The 26036-nt window shown below is 37.6% G+C and overlaps 1 protein-coding gene across 2 annotated transcripts in view; it reads left to right on the forward strand.

Moving 5' to 3' along the window:
• ptprga (protein tyrosine phosphatase receptor type Ga) overlaps window positions 1-26036 on the forward strand; it is a 217052-nt gene that overhangs the window by 147920 nt on the left and 43096 nt on the right. For both annotated transcript variants that reach the window (XM_026242518.1, XM_026242517.1), the window contains exons 5-7: window positions 10394-10489; window positions 15008-15074; window positions 23117-23274. In XM_026242518.1, the coding sequence (XP_026098303.1) occupies window positions 10394-10489; window positions 15008-15074; window positions 23117-23274 (321 nt within the window). The remainder of the gene's footprint in view (window positions 1-10393; window positions 10490-15007; window positions 15075-23116; window positions 23275-26036) is intronic.

The following is a 26036-nucleotide window of genomic DNA, read 5'->3' on the forward strand; positions in this document are numbered from 1 at the left end:
AGCCCCGTTACTATATTCCTTCACGAGCCCATTTGATCCAGACCGTAATTCCTGCTTTGTTCCAAAAAACATAAGCCCTATAGAGAACCAATTGAGTAAAAACACACTCAATATAAAGCGTTATAGAGTTCCATATGAAAAGTTACATCTTTGTATTTGTTCATAACTACTACAACAATATAACATTTTCATTTTTTTTTAATAAGGAGCTGTTTTTGTTTTATACAGTATGCTGCTAAGAAAACACCATAGAAGATGGGTAAAGAATAGATCATTGTTCAATGTAAAAAAAAACAAAAAACATACTTTGTTGTCAATTTGTTCTTTTTGCTGTATCTAAAACGTACCGAACCGTACCGAACCGAACCGTGACATCAGTGAATCGTACCGAACCGAACCGTGAATTTTGTGAACCGTTACACCCCTAATATATATATATATACGCTTCTGTCGTTTGGTTTGTCCACACTGCACACATACTACACATTGGGTACTGCTTTAGAAAGCAATGGGTTTTCTCTCATGTCTGTCCTTGTGAATGTCAGTGTGATGTGTGCGCGCACCTCCAACCGTGGGACCTGGAGAGATGTCAATACAGGATAAATTCAATTTGGCAAACTGTGGTGTGTACAGTGCATTCTTTAGAGACAAAGCCCAGGGAGGAATAACAGGCCTCATCTGAGGTAAAACTCCCAGGCTGGCTCTTTGGGATTCAGAAGAAGCTTGGCACTATTACCATTTATATTACAGGTATTAAAGGCTGTCTGCTTGCACCCTGCCCTCTCCCATCCTGAACTTGACAATAAACTCCACAAGACCGTTTCAGAATGTCTGCGCGCTGCGGGTGGCAAGATTGTTTCTGATTCAGAAAAGAGAGTGTTTTTTTTTTTCCTTTTTCCTTTATAGTTTTGGTTCAAAGAGCGTGTGGCTTTACACACCTTAAAGGATATTCAAATTGAAACAGGAATTGGGGATCAGACAAAAAACACTGTATGGAAATTGTTAGAGGTCCAATTCTTCTGGATTGCTCAGCAGAGAGTTTGCTCAAGAAGACCACATCTAACATAACATGCACTTACATAAATTTAACCTAACATTAAAAATAGCCCGTCTGAAATCCTTGCATATTGTAATCAGTGTACTGTATTTAAAGAGAAATTGTGAATCTTTTTGTCATACTTCAGATCTGTAGACATTTTAAAACAAAACCATTTGTGTGCTGCCGGCGTCCACCCTTGTTATATTCACATTCTTGCTTAAGGAGGTTTTTCTTTGTTCAATTTAGAACTGATAGAACTGCTGGAATTCATTTATTTTGACGAATAGTAGAATGTTAAACATTCAGTGCTCACTTTTTTTAGTTGCAAGCTTTTGAAACAGATCTTATAGTCTAACTCAGAATTGTTAAAGAGTTCATTGATTATATTAAGTTCAATGAAGGTTGATTAATCTTTGAACTTCTGTATGTAGTCATCTGCATGTCTCATCCATAAGAATACAATGATGGAGAACAAGCTTTTTGGGGGGTGTTGAGAACCGAGTAGATTGAGCAAGTTGATCTTTAACTGCAGTTTGACCTTCTTTTCTATTAATATACCTGGAGGTGGGAAATAATTGCTCTCAATTACAATTAAATACAAATTAATTGTATTCAGTTGTGTTGCATTCACTAAAAACAGTCCAATTCTTTACAGTCAAACTCATTTTTAAGATTTTTAATTACTTAAAATATAATTTTTTTAGCATGTGTTACCCTACCACATTGCATTCAACCCTGTTACTGCATGATTTCCCCCTTTTCACAAAGTGTGTAACTTATTTCTTTAAATAAATTACCTTTTTAGAAGTAATTTGCAGTATGGCAAACTATTATTTTTTGTTTTTTATTATTATTCATTTATTTTTATTTATTTATTTAGCAAATGTTGGTTCATTCAACTCTGTTACCCTATTTATTATTAATAAATAATATATATATTCTTAAATGGTTACTCATTTCTTTTAAACTAATGTTCAATTGTTTTTAAAAAAATAAATCATGGTCAAAACTCTATTTTAACTTCTGGTAACAGAGTTGCTTATCTGCCTAATGTGGTAATAGAATTGCGTAATTATTCATTAGGAAATGAATTTTGACAAACATTTCCTTATTGTTAAATCAACACATTTGTCTAATTATATGTGTAAAAAAAAGAAAAGAAAAATGCATTCTTTTTTCAGAGTTAATTTTTAAGAGTTTCAGGCACGATTTTGTACCCTTTTTTCATGAAAGTGTCCAATAAGAGCAAACAGATATAAAGTAAAGGAGGAATGATGTTGGAGCTGTGGAGCGGACATTCGGTCGGCGAGAGCAAGGACTGATGGGAAATCTTTAGGCTCAGCTCCCTGCGGACCGCAGTACTCATTTATCTCCTTTGCTTTCTCATGGTGACGGCCGTTGTTTTAAAGGGATAAAGTGCCGAAATCAATATGTGTCCCGTCACTCAAATTCAGCACTCAGAGGAATGGATCATCTAGGGTGTGTGTGTGTGTGTGTGTGTGTGTGTAACCATGCCACCACAAGAGCATATGGAATATTTATTAAGATGATCCATTAACTTGTCACCTACCAGCTGATATGATTAATTACACATGCATTAGACTTGAGTTCTTGTTGCATTCTTAATGTCATGCTTTCTGCTGTTAAATATGTGATGAGAAAGATAAAGATAGGTGTGTTCTCGTTTCTCTGAACATCGAACAAAACAAACTTTAGAGAACTGTTCGTGACCTTGATTCCGTTGTACACTGTGGCAAAATGGCCCAAGCGTCTGATTGGCTGCCCCCGTTATTCAGGCTAGCATTGTTGTCTTCTGGGGTCAAACTTCTGGTTGATCTTGTGCAAGACCATCTCTCATTTCTCCACACATGTAACAAAACAAACGTATGACCTTGACTCCGTCTGAGGCACATTAGCTCAAGCGTTTGATTGCTGGTGAGCGTTATCTTCTTCTGAGGTTACACCTTTTAGTTGGTCTTTGTTTTTAAAACTGTCCCCATCTCGACATGATTAACATCCGAGACAGCGCAGGAGTTGATGTGAAAGGGTCCGTAAGACAAATAGACTAAAGCTTGTGCACTCATCCAGAACGTGTTGCATGTAGATGCACTCTGCCACCTGCATTGTAATGCGCCCCCTTCCTAAAGAGGAAGTGCCAGTTTGTCAATACTTCATTTGCTCTTTGATTTTGAAAACTTGAGCCAGTCGCCTTTGTGCAAACACAATGTCCACATCAGGCAAGCTCTTAACGACAGGTTATTCTCTGGGTTATATATTATTTCTGGTATTCATGCATTATTTCTAATTCAAAACCCTGTTGACCTTGATGGATGACTGAGCTGCAAACAAACACCGGGGACACGGATTGAGTCTTTTATAAAACAAAAGCTAAATTAATTCAGCGGCGATGGCTAATTGGCTCCTGTTTGAATTGAGAGGGAGGTCAATATGTTTGCAGTGGAAGACAAAGAAACCCTGCCAATCCCAGACGTCCGTATCCCTGTGAGCCAAAATGAGACGCTCCTGATTGGTTTATAATTAGCGGGTCAAAGGACACTTCCTCCCATGCTTTGAAGTTCTGAAGAGCTGTTGATGGTCTTGTAGCAACGGGGAGCCAACAGCCGAAGGGAAGCGTAGTCCTAGACACTGCCCTTGACCCTGATGGGAATGTGAGCAGAAAGGATGTAAAGACCCCATGTGGTTCGGAGAAAGGGGTAGTTGTAGTCATTTCGGGAGATTTGAAGCGATTCCAGCATTGAAGAACAGCAGGGCTTCTGCATTCAAAGCCTCTCTGACGGCAGAGTGGCTTGTTTTGGTGTTGTCTGTCGTCGGCTCGGTTCTCGGCAGGGCTACCTTACGTGTTTTTCAGAAACAAAACAACGTAAGAAACCAAGTCGAGCCTCCCCTGAAGTAATGATGCCTGTTTTTTTTCCCTTCGTCCTCCATTTGGTGTAAGGAGAATTGCAGTCTCTCCTCAGGAGCAGATCCTAAATGAATCCATTTGTTTACCTTTGGGCTCTGTCGGCTTTGTGAATGTTGATGCTGTGGAAACCCCCTCACAGTTGTTGCAAGGACAACTTATCAGAGGTTCGATTCACCTTGCAGCCGTGTTTTCTTGTTCATAACGTCATATTCCCATGTATCTCATACATTTAAAGGGATAGTTCACCCCCTAAAATGAAAATTGGATGTTTATCTGCTTACCCCAAGGGCATCCAAGATGGAGGTGACTTTGTTTCTTCAGTAGAACACAAACAAAAAATTTTAACTCAAGCTGTTGCACTCTGTCAGTCATATAATGCAAGACATTGGGAATCACAGCTTTGAGAGTAAAAAAAAACTAATCCAAATTAAACCCTGCGGCTCGTGACGATACATTGATGTGTAAAGACATGAAATGATCAGTCAGTCTGTGAAACTGAACAGTATTTATATTATCTTTTACCTCTTATTCACCGAAATGTCCAACATGACGCAAGTACATGCTCTGGCATAGTAGACATAGATATATATAAGTAGATTCCCACAGCCCATAGAAACGGCCACTAATTAGGCAACTACATATATATATCTATGTCTACTATGCCAGAGTTTCCCTACCCATGACTTCAGGACGTTATGTGTCTAAGGATTGAAGTACTAATCTACAGTATGGGCAGGTCTGCTCCAAAGAACAAAGCGAACGGGATGACAAGGTAGAGGAAGAAAGCTGATTGTAGATCAAGGCCCGTCTCTCTGTTGAGCAGGAGAACTAATTTAGATTTTAGTCTGTGAATTCCCAATCATAATGTTCTTCAAAGCCGTCTGAGAAACAGCATCTCAGTGAGATTCCTGTGAAAGTCGCCATTAGCGCCTGCTGATCATCCGTACAGTGACTAATTTCAGGGACGGCCCCTATGGAGCAGCCTGTGGTTCAGTGTCTTGCTAAAGGGCACAATCGTTATAAAGCTGGATTGTGATCACAGTAACTGCCCAATTCCACCTCTTACCTTGGATTGAACCCCGTATCCTTTATATTAGCAGCCCAAGGCCTTAGCGATTAGGCTACCTTCACCCGTTTACGTAATATTGTGCCTTTTTTTCAGTTGTAGCTATTTTTAGTGGTAGCTATTGAAGATTCTTCCACGTTGGAGAGATTCTGCAACACAGGGGGAGCGTCAGTCGCCGAAACATCTGTTAAAGAGTGCATAATCAGCAAAGCGACACGGTTTGCATATGTTCAAAATCCCACACCTAGAGAAAAAACATCTGCTGCCATTCTAATATTTGACAGAAACTGTTTAATTGATTAATCGCAGATGATCAAACACTCTTAAGTTGACTGCTGAGATGAAAACACATTGTTTGGTTGATCTGGTTTAACTGGTTCACACAGCTAACTGACCAATTTGCTAACATTAGTAGGCCTTTTCTGTTGTATCCATAAAATATCAATTTAATTAATATTCAGTCAATTTAATTACCACAAACATAATATTTATCTGTGACAAACATTTTGCATATAACCCTGCTACTGCTTAAAACGTAGACGCTCAAGAAATTGCGTCATTTGGACCATATCTATAGATAGAAGTAAAAATATTTGTAGTGTTTTATTTGTATTTGTTTGTCAGGTACAGTATTATCATGCTGAAATATTCAACCCTGTTATGAATGTTATTATAAACTATAAAACAAATACTTCTAGCTTTATTATAAGTTCATTATGAATAACTACACACCAATATTTTGTCCCTGGTAGCTAGTTCCTTCTGAGAGACAATGTAATTTAGGCCACATTTTCAACCCTGTTATCCAATCTGTTTTTTTGTTGTTGTTTTTTTAAGGGTTAATTTCAAGTTTATTTAATGTTTTGATGTGAATAAAATAATAATAATAAATAAATACATTTATCAAGGTTGCAAAATCTACAAACGTCAGAACATTAATTGGTCATATAAACATTTTTTTCAATTGGTCATATAAACATTTTTTTCAAACATCTTTTCACTGACCATTTGTTTGAGGGAGGGAAAAAAAGTATATTCATGAAACATACCATATATTTACAAAAACATTAATAAGAACATGTGATGTAATGTGTGTGTGTGTGGTTTTTTTTTTTTTTTTTTTTTGTGTGTGTGTTTTTTTTTATCCAGTCCATTAAAATAAATACTTTAAGGAGAGCAGAAATGAAAAGGGCTTTCCATCACTACACTGAATAATCATTTTGATGAAGGACTATCAAGCTACTGAACCTTGGAGTGTCTGCTTAAATGTAGACTTGCTTAGAATTCCTCTCTGCTGCCCGATTTTCTTTTTATTCTCTCAAAACGCAGCCTTTTATTTTACAACATCTGAAAAAAAAATATCTTGCTCTCTGCTAGCATGTTCATACTCTTTAGCTCCATCTGTCTTGTGTGTATTTGCCTGTTTGGCTAACAGCGATTGTAAGGACTGTAAGTGATATGTGTAACCAGAGCAAAGGATTTCACAAGCCGTGTCTGACCTGTGTGCTAATGAAACTCTGCAGAGATCCGCTCAAACACACACAGACACACACTTGCCTAAGTACATACAAGACACAGATACCTGTAAGTGACCTGTGTGTTAATGATCTCAGAGTAGACACTCGCTCCTCTCTCTCTCACACACAAACACACACACACAGGGCTGTCAGAGGTCTGCTTATTCCCTTTACATTTTGGCTTTGGCTTCTCTGGCCTGTCAGAGGTAAAAGCCTATGTGTGTTTATGTTTACACAGAAATGTCGATATTATTGCTCTTTGTGAGTTATGAGTTGTGTGCTTACAAGCTCTTTTCCCCCCTGTATTTACACGTCCTGTTGAAACAGGAAGTTGGTGTGGGACATATCCATTTTTTGTTGTTGTTGTTGTAGTTGTTTTTGGTAATCAGAACCATGATTTTCTGCACGTTAGTTGGTTATGCATAGTTAGACATACATACAGTACACAGTACAACTAACAATGTACAACCAGCTAACAAGAAGTCAGTCATGTACTAAGATGGTATTATGGGGCGGGGCTTTCACATTCTAGAGCATTTGATTGGACAACAGTCTGTGTAGTGCAAAATGAGTCATCAATAATTGATGCATCGTGGTTCTCTTGTGAACACATGTCAAAGACTGACAGGGAAGAGGAGAAATTATGGATTGAAGTCATTTTTTTTTTTTTTTTTTTTTTTTGCACACAATTAAGTTTGAACAACTGATGTCACATGGACTGTTTTATTGATACCTTTACTAACTTTCTGGGTCATGAACCTGGTAGTTCTGTTGCTCTCTATGCAGGATCTCTAGATTTGGCTTAGGTTAGAGTAAATGTGAAAGATTTAGCACTTTATTATCAGTCAAAAATCAAATCTGGAATTGTATTTGTAATACCTACAGGTTTGTTAAAACTCCCTTAATTGAAGTATGAAAATGATGAATACCCATAGTAAGCACTACTAATGATTGTGTAGAACTGTTTAACTGCATGAAGCCTCTGGTGGGTTAATCATCATATTGTGTTTTTATTGTATTTATTCATCTATTTTACAGGGCTTGAGCACAATGCTCCATTATTGTAAATTCTGCTCCATTGCATTTTGATTGAACAATGCCCTTTAGTGCCTTTGTGCGTTTGCGTGTATTTGCATGCGTGCGAGTGTGCACAACTGTTTGTGTTTATGTTGCGCATTAAAGGTGAGCTGACACCAGGTTCATTCTCTCCCTACTGCTATAATTTTCCTTCTTTCATGAATCAGAATAAATTATTGACATTTCTGTAATGAAGGCTCTGGTGGTTTAGTGTTTAGCATAGTCTGTCGCCCTCCTACACGCACACACACACACACACACACACACACACAAACGACTCTTAGCATTTATAGACTTTTACAGAGCTCTGAATACAGTGCAAACTCCATGGATGTTCAGAATAAAGAACCTACTGCTACAGATTTATGTATTTATATTTATATAAAGTCGGTGTGTGTGTGTGTGTGTGTGTGTGTGTGTGTGTGTGTGTGTGTAAACTGTTTTCAGTAGCCATATACTCTATGGTATGTCTTCTACACAGCTGCTTTCAGACACCTGCAGGGTATGAACAGTCGAATACACTTCAAAATTCAGTCAGTAAAGTACATTTTTACTAATTCCCTAGTAAAAATGTACTTTACCTTATATATTATGTCAGCATTCCAGCTGCTCTCAACAATCAATAAAACAAAGACTGAAAAAACTCTATATAAAATGTTCATATATCAACATCATTGGTTTCTACACTTGCTTTTCTCTCTGTAAAGACTGGCGGATCTTTCGTGTGATTCTCGGTGTAACGTTAATGGTTTTCTGTCTTGTATGGAGGACGTGTCACAGTCTGTCACCTCTCCTCCCGCTTGAATACAAACAGACTGCAGACAGCCTCCAATAGTGAGAGGTTAAGATACTCACGACCCTGTTATGTTAATCTCTCTCTCTCTCTCTCTTTCTCTGTTGTTTACTTTCATTTGAGAGCATGTTCTCAGAAGTTGTCCAGATATTTATGTCATTAATCACTGGCTATAAGACACAACGCCGCGGATGGAGGCGTTAAGCTCAGGCCCGCAGGCTCGTGAATTCTCCGGCGTGTGGCGTGCGCTCTGTGATCTGAAACGATGGAGGTGTTTGAGACTGAATTAGACCAAAGTGGGCCTCGTGTAAGGATTACAGAGGCGAGAAAATGCAGCAGGCGTAATATTGACAATGCTAAGAGAAGTGAGGAGAAACAAGCTGATGTGGCAGGCATCAAGGCTTTCTTTCTTGATTTAAAGAGCTTTGGACTCAGGGCTATACATAATGCTACTGATCTTCTGTGGAGATGTAAAATTCATTGTCCATGTTTTCTCCTGAAACGTTGAATAATTTCAGAAAAAAAGGAATGTAATGCCTCTGATGTTTTCTGATGTTATTGTGAAAAAAATTATGTGTTTGTTATTGCAAAGAAAAGTCTTTGTAATCTTTCATCATAATGTAAATACTCTCCCTGTCTCTAAAACAAGGCTCTTTTCATCTGATGTCATCAGGCCCCTCTTTTAACCCCTCCCCTAACCACATGACTCCATTCTGACATGTGGTCCATGCCATAAAAAAAGGAGCCATCTTTTCAAAACAAGTTTAAAACACATGAGGCAAGCTTATATATATTTACTCTCATGTTGGTTTCGTTTGTTTTTCTTAACAATAAAAATATAAACTAATAAATAAATAAATAAATGTTGTTGTTGTTATATAAGTTTTAAGAACGTTTAAAAAATGCGTTGTGCCATATACGATATACACCTTGTGTACATCTTTATTAATATATTTAATATATATTTATAAATATATTTTATACATTTTATTTAAAATATATGTAAAAGGTTTTTTTGTTTATTTGTTTTTTAGTAATTAATTAATTAATGAATTGAGAAATATCGTAAATTTTTGGGTCGCACCAAATGACAACCTTCCCTTACCATACAAAGATCAAATTATCTGATCGCCTGATATTTTAAGATAATTATTGACCTTGACATGGCCGTTCTATGACAGCATACCTATTTGTTTGTTTCTTCTTCTTCCTCTTCCTCTTCTTCTTCTTCTTCTTCACTGTAATATCAGTACAGTTATATCACCCTCACGTTTTTGACTTCACTTTATGACAATACTTTTGAAAGTATCATAGAAGAGCTCTGATTAGTCATTTTATGTGTGAATTGCATAACTCATTCCTAACCATCATCACTGTGACATCAGAATGCTGGAGCGACTCTGGTTTAAGGGGAGGTTCTTTTAAAATATCAGACGTTATGGTCCGTCGAAGTCTTTGTATTTAGCTGTAATTGTTTCCTCCTTCTCTAACTCTCTCAGGAAACTCAGCGGGTTTCTGTCCTGTTCCTCCATTGCTAAATCCAGCCCTTTTACTGACACGGTACTGATCACTATCTGCCAACGAGAATACCGTTCGTCTTTGTTGTCTTTTTTGATGCGTTTTTGTGGGGAAAGGTATTGACAATGGAGAATAACAGGCGGCTGCTGCCAGTTTAGACAGGCGTTGCGGTCCGTGGAGATTTGAGCACATTTATTAGCCTGATCCACTGCCAAAGATCCCATCAGAGTGATAAGAGGATGGACAGGGCCTGACGTTTGAAACGGAAACACGACGAAGCCGAGCGCCCTCGGGAGATTACAGGATGAGACAGATTAGAGGCTATGAGATTATGAGATATTAGATTTGATAATGGACTATGTGTGTTTTGTCTGTGATAATGTAAGAATTACAATCTGATTGGCTAAAGGTCTCCGACTAACAGGATTCTCACATTTCTCTCTCTCTCTCTTTCACACAGATGCAGATCTTCATGTATAACTCAGACGACTTTGACAGTCTTAACACAGCCATACGGGAGAAGCGAGTAATCGCGGCCATGGCTGTCTTCTTTCAGGTGAGAACTCGCTGGGTTTCGAAAGCGTCTTCATGTTCAGCCGCTGAGCTTTGTCAGTGCTAAGTGCTGGCGTTAAACAGCATTGATTTTGCAAGGAGGTTTTCTCTCGTCCCATTAAGTTCAACGATACTGAAGCTTCACACTCGCAGAAAAGTCACCGCCGCTGTTTTCAATATGGGAAAACACACACGTATTCACTCCCTTTCTGCGCTGTTCTTTTGTCAAGCCCACTGCGATAATTACAAAACAGCAATTTAAGGCTCGCAGTCTTTAACCGGGAGCTGTGTGTGTGTGTGTGTGTGTGTGTGTGTGGGTGTGTGAGGGGGTGGGTTTGTATACTAATTTCTCACATTTGAGAAATTGCACATCTGTCTGTGCAGTCAGGCTGTAATAATCCAGAGTTCAAAAGATTCATCAAACACTTCAAAAAAAACAATTGAACATGGAGGGAGGGAGTGAATGGGTCAGGTTTTGATTACAAAATGTACCCACAAACACAGTAAACCATTTTTAGGTGATTTGAAGTATTTATGAGGAAAACAGCTTAAATAATGCACTTATTGTACTTACATTTTTAGTTTTTTTTTGCACTAGACAATATCACAATCATCATATATAGTAACAATGTTTTATATAGTTATATGGACTATTTTGGTTTTGATAGCAAATAATTCCATCAGAAACTAAAACGGGAGAAACTGGATAATGACAGACGTTAAAATAAATGAATGCTTTTATTTAGCAAGGATGCATTAAATTGATTAAAATGACAATGAAGTGTATTTATAATGTTGCAAAGATTGTCTGTCTTTCTGTCTGTATTTTCGCTGTTCTTTTGAACGTGTCTGTATTTCAAATTAACGCTGTTCTTCTGAACGTTTTTATTCATCAAAGAATCCTGAAAAAAATAAAAGTGCAATATTAAGTGCCAACATTGATAAGAAATGTTTCTGTAATAACTGTTTTACTGTATTTGTGATCAAATTAGCGCACCCCTTATTTAAAAAAAAAAATAATAATAATAATAATAATTTGTTCGAAATTTACAGAGAAGCAAAAATGCATGCATATATAGATGTTTGTTATAGACATTCAGACTTTAGCTTTAAGAACAAATGTATAATCTGAGAAATCCACAAAGCTTAGAAGACTTTTTATTATGTCATGACAAGGTTTTCTATTGGAAAAAGATGTTTAAATCTCATCTGACTAGAGTTGTATATATTTCCCTCTAAACCCTCCCTCCTCCGTCTCATTCTGCATCTGTCTCATATCTTTGTAGCATGTGTCCCACTCGACATCTCTTTTTATTTGGAGCCCACACAATTTTCTTTATTGCCTTACCATTTAGTCTTTCTGTCCCTGATTAAAGAAGATAGCGGTCGTAACATCCGTCATGATATGTTCATAGGCTTATTTACAAGACAAACATTTATTCCACAAACTAATATGTCGCCAAAGATTGTCTCTTTAATACACTTTAAACCGCAGGCTTGTTGGTGGTCCAGGACACAACAAATCGTTTTTAGGTTGTATATAATTTATTGTTGGTTATTGTTTAGGGTTATTATCTTGTGCTGCTTTATAGCTTGCAGTTATTTGCATTTCTCATTTAGGTTTAATCAATTTGCAGGGCTTTATTTTTTCTTCTTCTTCTTTTTCTTTCTCTCTCTGTTACAGCTCACAGCTGCCGTATAAAAAACCCTCACTCTGAGCTCAGTACAATAAATGAGCATTTTTATTTTCCATCTGCTGAAATGTACTTTGAACTTTATTGATTTGCATGTGTTTTTTTTACTCGTGAGGTGAAACCAAGCTCTTAAACTGAGTTTAAAGCTGTTTGCTGCTATTTATTGTACCTCAGGGTTTGATCTACAAGAAAGTGCAGGTGTTTGGGGGTGACCTCTTGCATACAGGCTCATTTGTAGAATGTTTTCACTATTCCAGCCTAAGAATGCAGTGTAGAGTGCAATATGAGCTCTATTAAAGGGATAATTCACCATAAAATTTATACATTTGTTAATTTATTCACCCTAAGAGCATTTAAGATTCTAATACTGTGGTCCTTGGAGATTCTTAAAGTGCAAGTCAGTAGCTACTGGAATTTAATAGTGAACAAAAGCACATACAGGTAAGACAAATTTAATTAACATGATACCGTATTTTCCGGACTATAAGTCGCACTTTTTTCATAGTTCAGCTGGTCCAGCGACTTATAGTCAGGTGCGACTTATTTATCAAAATTAATTTGACATGAACCAAGAGAAATGAACCAAGAGAAAACATTACCGTCTCCAGCCGCAAGAGGGCGCTCTGTGCTGCTCAGTGCTCCGGTAGCCTACACTGAAAACATAGAGCGCCCTCTCGCGGCTGGAGACGGTAATGTTTTCTCTTGGTTCTTAATAAATGTGATTTATAGTCCAGTGCGACTTATATATGTTTTTTCCTCATCATGACATATTTTTGGACTGATGCGACTTATACTTAGAAAAATACGGTACATTGAGGTCTTATGAAGCACAATAATTGGTCTGTGCAAGAAACTGAACATTATTAACAATATCATTACCTGTAATCTTGAGCCTCAGACAAACGGTCTGGAGTGATGTTCGGTTCACAAATAAATTATTCTTTTGAACTGGTTCTTTTTAGTGAATGTTCTGCTACGGCAGCGTAGGACGGCAGCTATTCCTCACATTCAAGGGATAGTTTACCCAAAAATGAAAAAAACATTTACTCACCCTCATGTTGGCCCTAACATAAATGACTTTTGGAACACAAAATAATATTTCTGAAGAGTGCTGGCAGCCAAACAGGTTTGTCATTTGTCATTTTAGAACGACATGATGGTAAGTAAACGATGACAGAATTTACACGTTTGGATTGAACTATCCCTTTAAGTTTCCTGATGTCGTTGACCTGCAGAGACCTCACACTGTCTCTCTATCTACTAAAATAAGAAAAACATGCAGGTTGCTGATTCCGTGTTTTGTTCTCCACACAGAGCCATTCCAGCTACAAAGAAAAAAAAGGGTTGAGTTTTCAGCAACATCCCCTTAAGAATCTGTCTTTCTTTGTCTACCTATATTTCTGTCTGTCCGTCATTGTTTGTGTATATTGTTGTGTCTGTTTTTCTATTGGTCTGTCTGTCTGTGATTGTGTAGCTGTCTTTCTAATGTTGTCTCTTGACTGTCTGTCATTCTTTTCTGTCTGTTGTTCTGTTTGCATTCTACTTGTCTGTCATTTGTTTTTGTCCATCTGTCTGTCCGTCTCTGTAATTGTCTTCCATTTTATCTGTATGTCTGTACACGTCCTTTTCCGTTTTCTTTTCCATCTGGCTGTCCTTTGTTTTGTCCGTCTCACTGCTTGTTTGTCCGTCCGTCAGTTCGTTTTTTGCCGTGAAATTTTCTGAAAATGGCCACACAAACAAAAAATGAGTCCCAGAGGCTGGCATTAAAACAAACAAACAAACACCCTATTCTGTTTGTTGCCAGCCAGTCTTTCTCTCTGTTGTTTTGACTCTGTGTGTCCTCAGTGACCAATCTCTACATTGAGGCTGAAACGTGTCTAAGAAAACTATTCTAGACAGTTGTTGTATTGCAGACTTGTGCCGTTTCCTCTCAGCACCCACTTCCTGCATCGAGCTTCTGGAATTCTCTTTCATGCAAGAAATAGCACAGGAGTGTTCAAAGAGCCTGGAGAGATTTATGTGTGAGAGAGAGGGCGGCTAAGGACCAGTGGAAGTGTGTGAATCCTTTTCACTCCTGCCTCATGGGAATGTTGGTTAGATCGGCTAACCAGCACTGGCCTTCTTGATACACAACCAGCACACACACACACACACACACACACGTGCACAGACTTAACAACAGACCTCACCCCTTGGGTCCTCTCTGTCAAAGCCTGTCTCCTGATTCAACCCTATGGGGGCTTCTTAAAAGCACAAACCTCTATTTGATACACCTCCATCCAAGACAAGCAAAGGAAGTGCTCCGCCTGTTATGGATTTTCCCTGATCTGTGCTTTTTGTAGGGTCAAGATTACTAAAATTATTTTCAAACCATTATATTTTTGTATATAGTCAGCACAGAACAAGCTATCATTCTCTTTCACTAAGCCCACACACACACACGTACACAGACACACACACACACACACACACATCAAAGGTCAGTACTGTAGCTTTTCTCTTTCAGGCTTTATTGCATACTGGAGTCTTTTGTCTGTGTTCAACAATTCAGTCAGTTCAGGTGCATCTCAAACACAGGCAGCTTTTGAAGCCGTTTGATGCACAATGGGTTCTCTTATGTGAGGGGGTGCTTGTGTGATTGCAATCATTTCGCTTTTTATGACATCAGCACAGCGCACTAACATCATGTGTTCCTTTCAGACCCTCTACCAGCTTTTTCCTGTGTCAAAAATTGACAAAGCCTTCTATATCAATCTATCCATTCATCCATCCATCCATTCAACCAACCAACATATATTCGTAATTCTTGTATTCATTCTCTTTCTCAGGTGGGGATGAAGGACAATCCTGCAGTTGATCCGATTATTCATGGACTAAGAGGAGTGGTTCATCACGGTGAGTAGAATACACTCATTTACATTTAGTCATTGAGCAGACACTTCTGACCAAAGCATCTTACAAATGAGGACAATGGAAGCAATCAAAATCAACAAAAGCGCAATGATATGCAAATGCTATAACAAGTCTCCGTAAGCTTAACATAGTACACGTAACAAGTTTTTATTTTATCATATAATAAATAAAAAGTAAACAGATAGAATAGAAAAAGAATAGAGTGCACTAGTGTTTATTTTTCTTTTGTTAATTGTATTATAAAAAAGAACACAAATATATAGAATATAAAAAGATTAGAAAAGCTAGTTTCACATTTTTTTTAAGAAAACAATCAGTAAATTAAATTAGTGCTAAAAGGGACAAGTTTTTTTTTTATGTATATTATATTATATTATATTATATTATATTATATTATATTATATTATATTATATTATATTATATTATATTATATTATATTATATTATATTATATTATATTATATTATATTCCAACAAAATATTGTGGTTCAAGTTGAGTGTTCGGTATAATTGTATCACATGTAATAAGTTTTACTAGATACGTGCATTCGCAATAACAACTGATAATTTGTTGGTGTCCAGTATTACATGCTGGAATAAACAAAGCAGACTCGTCTGCTATTAGTCAGTCTGTTTGTAAAACAGCGCTTCAGTTCTGACAGGATCTCAGCCTCAGGCCCCTGCGGCCTCTGACTAACAGGATGATGATATGATGATGATATTGAGTCAGGAGATCTGGCTCAGAAATCAAGGGATTGTTGAGCAGAAAGTGTGCTCAAACCTATCACTGTGTGTATATATATATATATATATATATATATATATATATATATATATATATATATATATATATATATATATATATATATATTCTTGTCATATATCTTGGCTGGCAAACAGACAAACACCCACTCATGCATACACATTTACTCACTGTAGTTTTGTCTCTGGCTTAGACGGGAATGTGGGTAATTTTGTGCACTTGTTCTTTTTTTTTTTTTGCAATCTTTGTCTGATGACAGATGTAAGGGTAGACGCTCGGGCTCCAAATGGATGAACAGAAGTGCTGTTAGAGGACTCACAAGCCGATACACAAACATAAAAAGTACCAAAAGCTAACATTGGTCCATCAAAATACCTTTTTCACAAGGATGGGCTGTTTATTCACATTCTGGTAGGATCAGTGTTAAATGGTACATTGAGACCATTATTGTACTTTATACAATTTAAGATACAATTAGAATGAGCTACTTATAGTTTAACTTTATACTTATAAAGTATTTTAACATAAAAAAACAGCATACTTCCCCTTGAAAGAATTTCAATATTTGCTAACTGTGCTAGGGGCAGCACAAGATCATTTTGATTTCACAAGATGACAGTACCTTACGTAAGTTGACCCTCTTAAAGTCATCTACAATTTCCTCAATGTTCCTTCTGTCCGCTTCCAGACATTAAAAGCTCTGAAATGATGAAGGCACCACCAGCTGCTCCCAGCATGAACCGAACGGTATATTCCGGAAAACTGAGATGAAACAGCGAGGTCTGTCCCTGATTCAGACAGAGCAAATTGAGATCTCTTAAGGGTTTCTTAGTTAATATACTCTTGTTCTGCCTGCTTTTCAGTCATCTCAGGAACATCTCTCTATGTGTCCGTGCGGAGTTTAAAGGCACGCCGAGGCTTTGATGGTAATTACCGGCCTGCGATTTGTGCTGCCCGCTGAGACAGTCGTAGAAAGCGAGCGAGAGAGAAAGAATGACGAAGTCGTGGTGTAATCCGGAAGGCCGTGGTACTAAAAGCATTCTGACAAAGAGATCAGCTCTAATGCAGTGTAATAATGGCACTCACTTTAAACGGCGCCCACACAAAAGGGATTTTACCAAGACTGAAAATAGTTCTGCCTTCTCTTGCTGCCAGATTACAAAGATTATGACACTCTATCTGATGACGGTGATGGGAGTTACCAGAATGTGATGAGGCTGATTTACTAAAAAAAAACGTTGTGAGTCATCAAAAGTCACCTCCATGTTGCTCAGGTGTTGCCAAGACATGGCTATGCGGTTGCTAGGTTGTTTTGTATGGTTAAAGGAGCCCATTCCCAAGTCTGTATGATACTTGGTTGTCTCAGCTCTAAGGATGGGAATTGTAAGAAATGTTATGTTAAAATATTCTATATAACATTGAGTTTTTGTTGACAATTATTTTGGTACTTGGAAAAAATAACTAAAATTATATTTCAAATAAATTCTGTCCACAATCCTCCTTCATGGTAAATCAACAGGATTACAAAAAATATTTTGCACTTTATATCAGAAAATACGGCTACTTTTGCATGATTGACCCTTCTCATGGAGTTTGGTTGACTGGCAGTTTGACCAATCATAACCCAGAATCTGCCATTTTGTCCAACAAACAAACCAGAGAGTAGATTAACTTTGGCAGACTTAAACTTGACAAAAGGTGTGCATTGACATCTTTTCATGAGTTGAGATAAAATACCTTCTGAAGTTCATTCACATTTATTTCATGCTATTAGTAAATATGAAAAGATGATTCGTTCATGTGCCGTTTGAACTGAGATGCTACAGCGATCTGTTACGACATATTAAAGAGCCACAAAACAGTATTTATTCATTGGATTTCCAGAAGTAACCTGTTCTGTTTTGTCTGTCAGCGCATTGTCAGTTTCCTCTTTGCTCCTCAATGAATTTTTACTGCATGAGAACATGATGTTTAGTGTGAGAGTGGCATGGGTTGTCGGACATAGCAACAGTAACTAAGGGGGTGGGTCTTTGGAAAGAGCCAATTGAGGTCCCAATTTGTCCCAAATTGGTCTAGTTATAGATACTGTTATCTACTGTACAGCCAAGCCTTGACCCCTTGAGTCATACAATAAACTACAAGAGGAGAGCAGACAGAGATGCATTTATTCATCCTTTTAATTCACTCTGTCCACACCATTCAGACTACTGCGGCCTGTTTGCTGGAGCGTGTTGATCTGGTTTGCTCAGTAGGGTTAGAGTAGGGGCTGGAATGGAGGGGTATGTGTGTCTGTTCTCGGTGGGAGGTGGGACAGAGCTGCGTTCATTCTTTTTATCCCAGACAGATAGGAGCAGGGGGTCTGCACATATTCAGAGCCGTGTCTCCGCTGTCAGCACTCAGACGTCTATAATTTCAACCTGCTGATCTCCTGACGAACATGTACACTACGCGCAGGAAGCTGAACCAAACGATTTGCAGCTCGAATGACATGCACGCGGCCGTATGTGAATTCTTAAACCCGTTTCTCCCCAATCCGGCTAGATGTTGAGCAGTGTTCGGTTAGTGTTGGCGCTTAAGAGGTGTGCATCCGTGTTGAGAAGCACGAGGAATAATTTTACACGCTGTATTTAAAGCTCTCGGCTGGAGGAAGAGAAGAGCTGTCTTGTTAAGCGATCATCCATTAGGCTCCTATGGTAAATATTTAACTACACGTTAAGAAGAAGCCGACGTGCCATGCAAACGCCCAGTCGCATGTTACAAGGCTGTGCACTCTGTGAGAACAGCCCAGTGTGATTAGCAATGCATTTGCATTTGCTTCAGATTACAATAGAGTTGAGGCAACACATGCACGCACATTATACAGGCCCTCTGGGAATATATCACTTGCGAATCCTTAATTCAAGCATGTAAGCTTCATTTTAACGTCAATGGCGGGGACAAATGAGGTCCGTATTGAGCTGCTCGGCTGGGGTCGAGTTCGCTCACGACAGTAGTTTCAGAGTTATTGAAGCTATTAAAAGGGGACATATAATGGATAACAGGAAATACCTCACAGTATGATGTGAAAAGTCATAAAGTGCATTTTAGATTGAGCTCCCTCTCCAGTCTACGCAGGCTATTTATGGAAACGAAGAAGCTTGATCAAAATGTTCACATTTATGACATAGGAAAAGCCACGAGACATTCTAAACCACATAAGCATGGCTCATGTCAAATTCACCAATTAGTGAGTAGCTCAAACACACAAACACATTTACCTAATTATTGGATTATTTACCAAGAGAATGTAGTTTAGTTCAAATAATTTATATTCACATTAATGCCTACTTATGCCATTAATTACTATTCAAGACACTTAAAATGCTATATTATATAATGCATATATATAATGCATATAATGTATAAGGTGCCAGAGAGTTTATGTTCCAAAAAGCATGTTCAGCCTTCATGACATTAATCCATATGAACCCAGCGGATGATTCAGTGTCTTCTGAAGCAAATAGGCATGTATGTGTAATACAAATATTTGAATGCTTTCATATTTTAATCATGCAAGTATATGCTTGACCTAAACTAATATTAAGTGTAACATAAAGTGTATTACAAACTTTGCAGCCTTCTACACTTGTGCATAATTTTTTGCACAAGCTTCACAATGCACTTATGTTTACATCTAGTGTAAACTTTACCCTCTTGGGAACTTGCACATTTGTCCGGAAGTAATGGTTTATGGTTTATGGTTTATTATTTATTTTTTTAACTTACACCTTTTGTTTCAGTTCTAAAGAGATTGATGTATCCACTCAGATTGTATGAACTACCATTATGATGATTGAATGTTCTTTTTTGAGTGACAAAATACAGTACAGGCTCTTGTTCATTTTTCTTAAATATTTTTTGTTTGTGTTTTACTGTTGTGTTTACATCTGTTGTTGCTTAAAGTCCCTAATACAATATGAATGCAGTCCAGTGGGGCAGGGGGATGGGTGAGTGATCGAACTCGGGTTCGAACCAGGCAAGCGAACCAAGTGTGAAAGCACCCTTAAAGTCAATATGAAACAGCATTTAAAAAAACTATTTTACTTCTGTATTCTAATGCATGTCAGCCTAAAACAGGATATATATAAAGAGAAAGTTCACCCCAAAATGAAAGTTGTCATTAATTACTCACCCTCATGTCGTTCCAAACCAATAAGATCTACATTAATCTTCCGAACACAAAAAAATACTGTTTGCACGCAAAGAAATACAAAAAAAATAACGACTTGTTCAACAATTTCCTCTCTTTTTTTGTCTATCTTAGATGCGCGTTCATGAATGTAGCACGATGTATGCTTAAGTCGTTATTTTTGTTTTCTATGCGCACAAAAACTATTAGCTTCATAAAATAAATGAACCACTGATGTCACATGGTCTATTTTATCGATGTCCTTACTAGCTTTCTTGGCCTGGATCATGTCAGTTCCATTGCTGTCTATGGAGGGTCAGAAATTGTATTTAATTTGTGTTTCAAAGATCTTACAGGTTTGGAATGACATAAGGGTTAGTAATTAATGACAGAATCTATCTATCTATCCCTATAATGAGTAACAAGGATGGGATTTGATCGGGAATTAATAGATCCAAAAATATAAACATTACTTCCCTACTGTACTGGCTATGCACATTTTCCTAGTGCGCAGCAGCTGATGTAACCTCATGACGGACGCTTTGGCGACGGGACTGCGTGTGGCGGAGAGAGTCGGTGGCGTGCTGGGTCCAGACACGGATGTGTGACTGGAGTGTTTGCCCCGTGGCTGTGTGTGTGTGTGACAGAAAAGCGCTCTGTGGCATCCATTACCATGCCACTGAGGCACGGCGAAAGCTTCTCTCTCTCTAGTTCTACATTCCCAGTCCAACCTTCAGGGGATTACCATTCATTCAACCTTAACTTCAATATACACACAACACAAGGCATGTTAGCTTCCCCATTTATACACTAGACATCAAGGCGCATGTAAATGAGCTCATGCTTCTGTTTATTTTGCTCTCTCTCTCTCTCTCTCTCTCAGTGAGTGATAATGAGACTGCTATCAGACCACAGTATCTCTAAACCCTGCTGTGATTGGTAGTGGCGTTGAGTGTTGCGAGTTCATGTTCGTCCCATCGCGCGCCACACAAGTCGTTGAGGATTGTTCTCTCAACCGAATGCCTCTTCTCAAGGGTGCATAAATCAAAACACTGAAATGAGCTCTCGGTTTCTCTATGGAATGTATTACAAGTCCATTAATTCAGTCATCCAGGGGTGTTTTGAAGACATCATTGGCCAGGCCATCACTGCTCTCATTGCAATACATTTGCTGTAGGCTGTACTATGTTCAAATGTTTAGAATTCCTACAAGGATATTTGTAAAAATCAGATGGCGTTTACATGCTAAGCTCCTTTGAACAGGATTCCTAGTGTAAGGTTTGGAATATGGGTCAGCAGATTGGCAATGTACTTTATTCTTTGTGCGTCATCATCGCTGCACATCAAACCAATCGACTTTCTCCATCTGTTTATCTTGATTTCAAGCAAAATGTTTGTGCATTTGGAAATCAGAACAAGAAATACTCAAGTGGAAAGCTGTGTAATTCAGCGGTTCTCGTTTTATCATGTCGCCAGGCCAGCCATATGTTGGGCAGGCATTGTTGGATGGGACTGATAAGCGTTTCAGTCAGAAGAGGATTATGGGTAGAAATCTGCAGATTGTGTCCTCTCGAGGATTGAGTGGCTTTAAAATGCTAAACGCACAACTCATCCACAGCTCGAACATTTAGTTTGGTCCGTGTCCCTTTTTGAACTAACAACAGACACAACATGTGGAGAAAAACTATTCCAGGACAATGCAGCGATTAATTTCAAAGTTACAGCTGCTACATTTTGCTGTGTACCAAAGGAAGGAAAAAAAGTTTTCATAATCAAACAAGCAAGCTGCATAATTAAAAGTTTCATACTTTCTAAAATAAATATGAGTGTTTACATACTAAGGCAACAGTCATGATGATAGGGTGTTGATTCAAACTATTGAGTTTTATGAGTAGGTTTATTTTTAGTGAATCAGAAATGCACAGTAATAGTGAGACTAGTGTAGATTTCCGAAATAATGACTTCTGAGTCAGTTATTTTTAGTGGAGTCAAGCCATGCAGCACTTCTTTTTAGTAAAGGAGGAACATAGTATGACTATGTTGGACTGATTGCAGAAAGAAGGACTTTTATGAGCAAATTATTTTAAACAAATCCAAACCATAGAGCACAACAGGTGCAGTACAACCAATTCTAAAATGAATAACTCTTGTGAGTCATTTTCTTAAAGAATCAAACACTTACTGTGTTATGTTTTTTGTAGAGCTTGTGAGATCAGTGTAATTACTAACTGTTTGTTCAGATTACTAGGTAGGCATTATGAGTCAGAAGTGCTTTATAAAAAATAAATAGACAAAATGAAATGTGTAGTTGTGGCTGATTATTTGATTGTTTCCATTTACAATATACTGCCTGTAAAAGACTGTGAAATTTCATTAAAAAGAATCATTTTAACTGTATTTATTTTCAAAATTATGTCATTTGGTAATGGTATTGCATTTATTTTTTAATTTGCAAATATATTAGAATTCTCAAATACTGAAAGATTTGTTACTAGAACTGTTAAGAACTAAAAACACCATAGTGGAAAATATATTTATTTGAAGTACAATTCTTTTATGCTAAGTATACTACAAATACATTTACATAATTATGCACTTAATAAAATACACTGCAATTGTACTTTTAGTATACTACACAGGTACTATATACTTAAAGTCTGGTCATTTGGAACAACTACTTTTGTGCTTGTTCTACTCTGAAAGTAGTGCTGAAGTCCAACTAAAGATATTCTGAAGTATATTTGATCGTGCTAAAGTGGAACTGTTGCAAGTATACTTCAGGATCAATTTAAACAATCTTGCATTTAAAGACAGATATTATTCAGAGATCATACAATCCTCAATCAATGGTGACATTAAAACACATTTTAGGCTTAATATTAAGAAATGTGCATTGTGCACAAGTAATACTCCAAATATGGAAGTATAATAATAGATTTGAACTATGCTTAGTATGATATAAATGTATTTTAAATATATTACATTTTTACTAGGGTAACAATATATGCATCACAAATAGTATCTTTGCCAAATACTACTAACCAGATAAAATGCTTGTTCTCAATGTATTTGTGTTCTTTTTTGTTGTTCCAGAAAAAGAGACATTTCTAGAGCCCTTCGTACTCCGAGACTTGTTGCCGTCCTCAATCGGAAGCTACTACCGTTACATCGGCTCTTTGACCACGCCGCCCTGCAGCAAAGTGGTGGAGTGGATCGTCTTCAGTCGGCCCGTGTTCCTCTCCTACAAACAGGTAAGTCTAGAATACACATTTGAAGGTGTATTGAGGTTATTCATGCTATTTGGGTCTTTAAAAAACAGCCGAATTATGCCATCTGTACTCAAAGCAAAGCTCAAAGTCACGGTTCCCATAATACAGAGCATGTGACCCAGTTGAGAAGCCTGAGGAGTTAAAACTGTTTGAGATCTATTAGATAGATAGACAATAGTTAAACAGCATGAGAAATATAAGAAAAGAGCAATGTGTAATACCCGTTATTGTTCTAATGGAACGTACTTTCGCCACACTGACTCATGCCTCTCCATTAGTATGCGTCACCCAGCTTGGCTTGCGCACATGCATCCTGTCCTCTCTCTCAGCAATACTCCTGAGCTCTGATTGATAAGGAAAACTCTCTAGCTGAGCTTTTACACTGTAATATAACAAAACCAAACACCAAAAATGGGGCATCTTCATGCTAACAGGCTGCATGAAGAGCATGGTGCACTTCCACCAAAGTATAGAGGAAAGAGGACTTGTTTTAAAGTAGAAATCCTGGATATTGTGAGGTGGGCTCTCACTACCAGCACTGTTAGACTCAGATAACAAACAAAGAAGGATATGATAAGTAAGGGCTGAAGTTTATAGCGAACACAGTGTCTGTTTATGAAGGTTGTTCTCCATCAGAGACCGATCCATCTCTGGACTCTCAGTGACTTCTGATCTCAGCACGTGTTAAAAGAGAAACGGCAAACAGAGGCTTTGCTCTCAAGTATAACAGATCAAAGGATAGCTGTATAAACCTCATCCGGCCGTGAAATATTCCATGTTATTTCAAAGTCTTTTCAAGGTTTGTAACCATATGGTGTAAGTCTTTGTAATGATAAATAATATATTTTACCCAGAAATAGACAGATAACGCATATTTAATTTGACTTACGAAACAAGACTGCAACGGACTGAAGTACCAAATTTCAGCGTAAATCATTCATTAAACTGTATATTGCGTAATTCGTAAATGGTTCTCCAAATTCTGTTATGCTTATCTTGAATGGGACTTTCCTGTACATCGACAACATCTTTGACAAGTGTGCCGCAATCAGTATCACGCAATTTTGAGTAAAAAAATTTGTTACTTTAAAAAAAAAATACCCCAGTGTTCTCTTCTCTTCTTGCGCTCCGTCTAGCCATCGATGAACACAGGTGCACGTCCAATGCAAATGCACCACTAAGAAACCCATAGACAGAGAAATTATTCCAGGCTAATATGTTGTTTTGCACATGCTACAATTTCTGTTGAGACAGAGTGGCATATGGTAGATTCGACTCATTTAAAAGCTTTACATTTTAGGGATTTAAATGCAAATCAAAAAAAACTCTCGAATTGACAAATGTCAAAACTTTGATTTGCGCACATTGTAATAATGTTGAAAAAGCAATTTGCATTCCAAGTCAAATCAGGCTAATGGTCAAAAATGTAAACCAATTTTAATAATTTATGAAGGCATTTACATGACTTTACATATAGTTGATTTCTTGTCTGAAAAATATGCTATAAAAGCCCATCAGAATCCAAATGTTCTGAGCCCATTAGATCAAAACTGTAGGAAGTGAAACATGTAACAGTCACAGCTCAGCGAGCTTTCTACAGGAAGACACGGTCCTTTCGGTAGAGCCGTAAACGCTGCCCACAGAAGCTTTCTGCTCTCATTTGACACCTCTTAAAGTTCTTTTGTTCCCTTTCGTCTCTGGGTGATTTTGTTTAAAAGGAAACACTGCTGAGGCAGATATAAGTGAGTCTATGGAGGAAGACAGTTGTCCTTCACTCCCCAGTTTTCTTGCTCCTTTGTTCTTCATCAAAGCGGGAAGTAGGTCACAGAGACTGACAGACGGGGCTCTGGGGCGCTTTAAGAGCCGATCGATGCTCAGCCAGTCTACTGCATTTGCAACATCTGGAGCATAGGTGGACATCACACACACATATCTTGCAGTTTGCCCCAAGAATGCCCCGTTACTGTGGTTAGCCATAAGGGATTACTCAACCGTCAGACTCCAACTTGTCTTTTAAGCAGTGACGCTCACACACGCACAGATGTGTGACCCAGAACGGCCCTATTGCTGTGATTTCCCACCAGGGATTACTTAACCTTCTTACTCATGATGCACAGTCATTGCATGAACTCACACACAAATCTGTCCCGGATTAGTACTGCGCTAAGTATTGTACACAATAGGATGCGTAGTTTTGTAGCCGGTGCTCACTCCCAATAAGCTGTTTACAAGCGTGGTTTTGGCATACGAGGGATTAATAGATGAGGATTGTGATTAGGAAATTATTCTAGAGTGCAATATTGATGAAGCGGATCTCGGCGTGAAGCCCACAATCACAGGAAATGATGTCACAAATCATAATCTGTTGTGTATTGGTGCTGGAATGTACATAGGATTTGACAGTGCTCTTGAGGAATTCCATTAGGAGTTGGCAATATGACCAAAATATCCTATATAAATATACAATATATAGATTTTTGATATGTATCGATATAAAGACAATATATGTAGTGATATAGAATTTTTGCTGGTTTTTATAATATCAAAATTGATTTCATATCACTAAATACTAAAACTAGCCTTACTAACAAAAGTAAAAAAAAAAAAAATGTATATATATATATATATATATATATATATATATATATATATATATATATATATATATATATATATATTTTTTATTATTATTATTATTATTATTATTTTTTAAATGTTTAGTAAACAGTGCTAAAATAAAAACA

Source organism: Carassius auratus, unplaced genomic scaffold, assembly GCF_003368295.1.
Source record: "Carassius auratus strain Wakin unplaced genomic scaffold, ASM336829v1 scaf_tig00001591, whole genome shotgun sequence".
Lineage (NCBI taxonomy): Eukaryota > Metazoa > Chordata > Actinopteri > Cypriniformes > Cyprinidae > Carassius > Carassius auratus.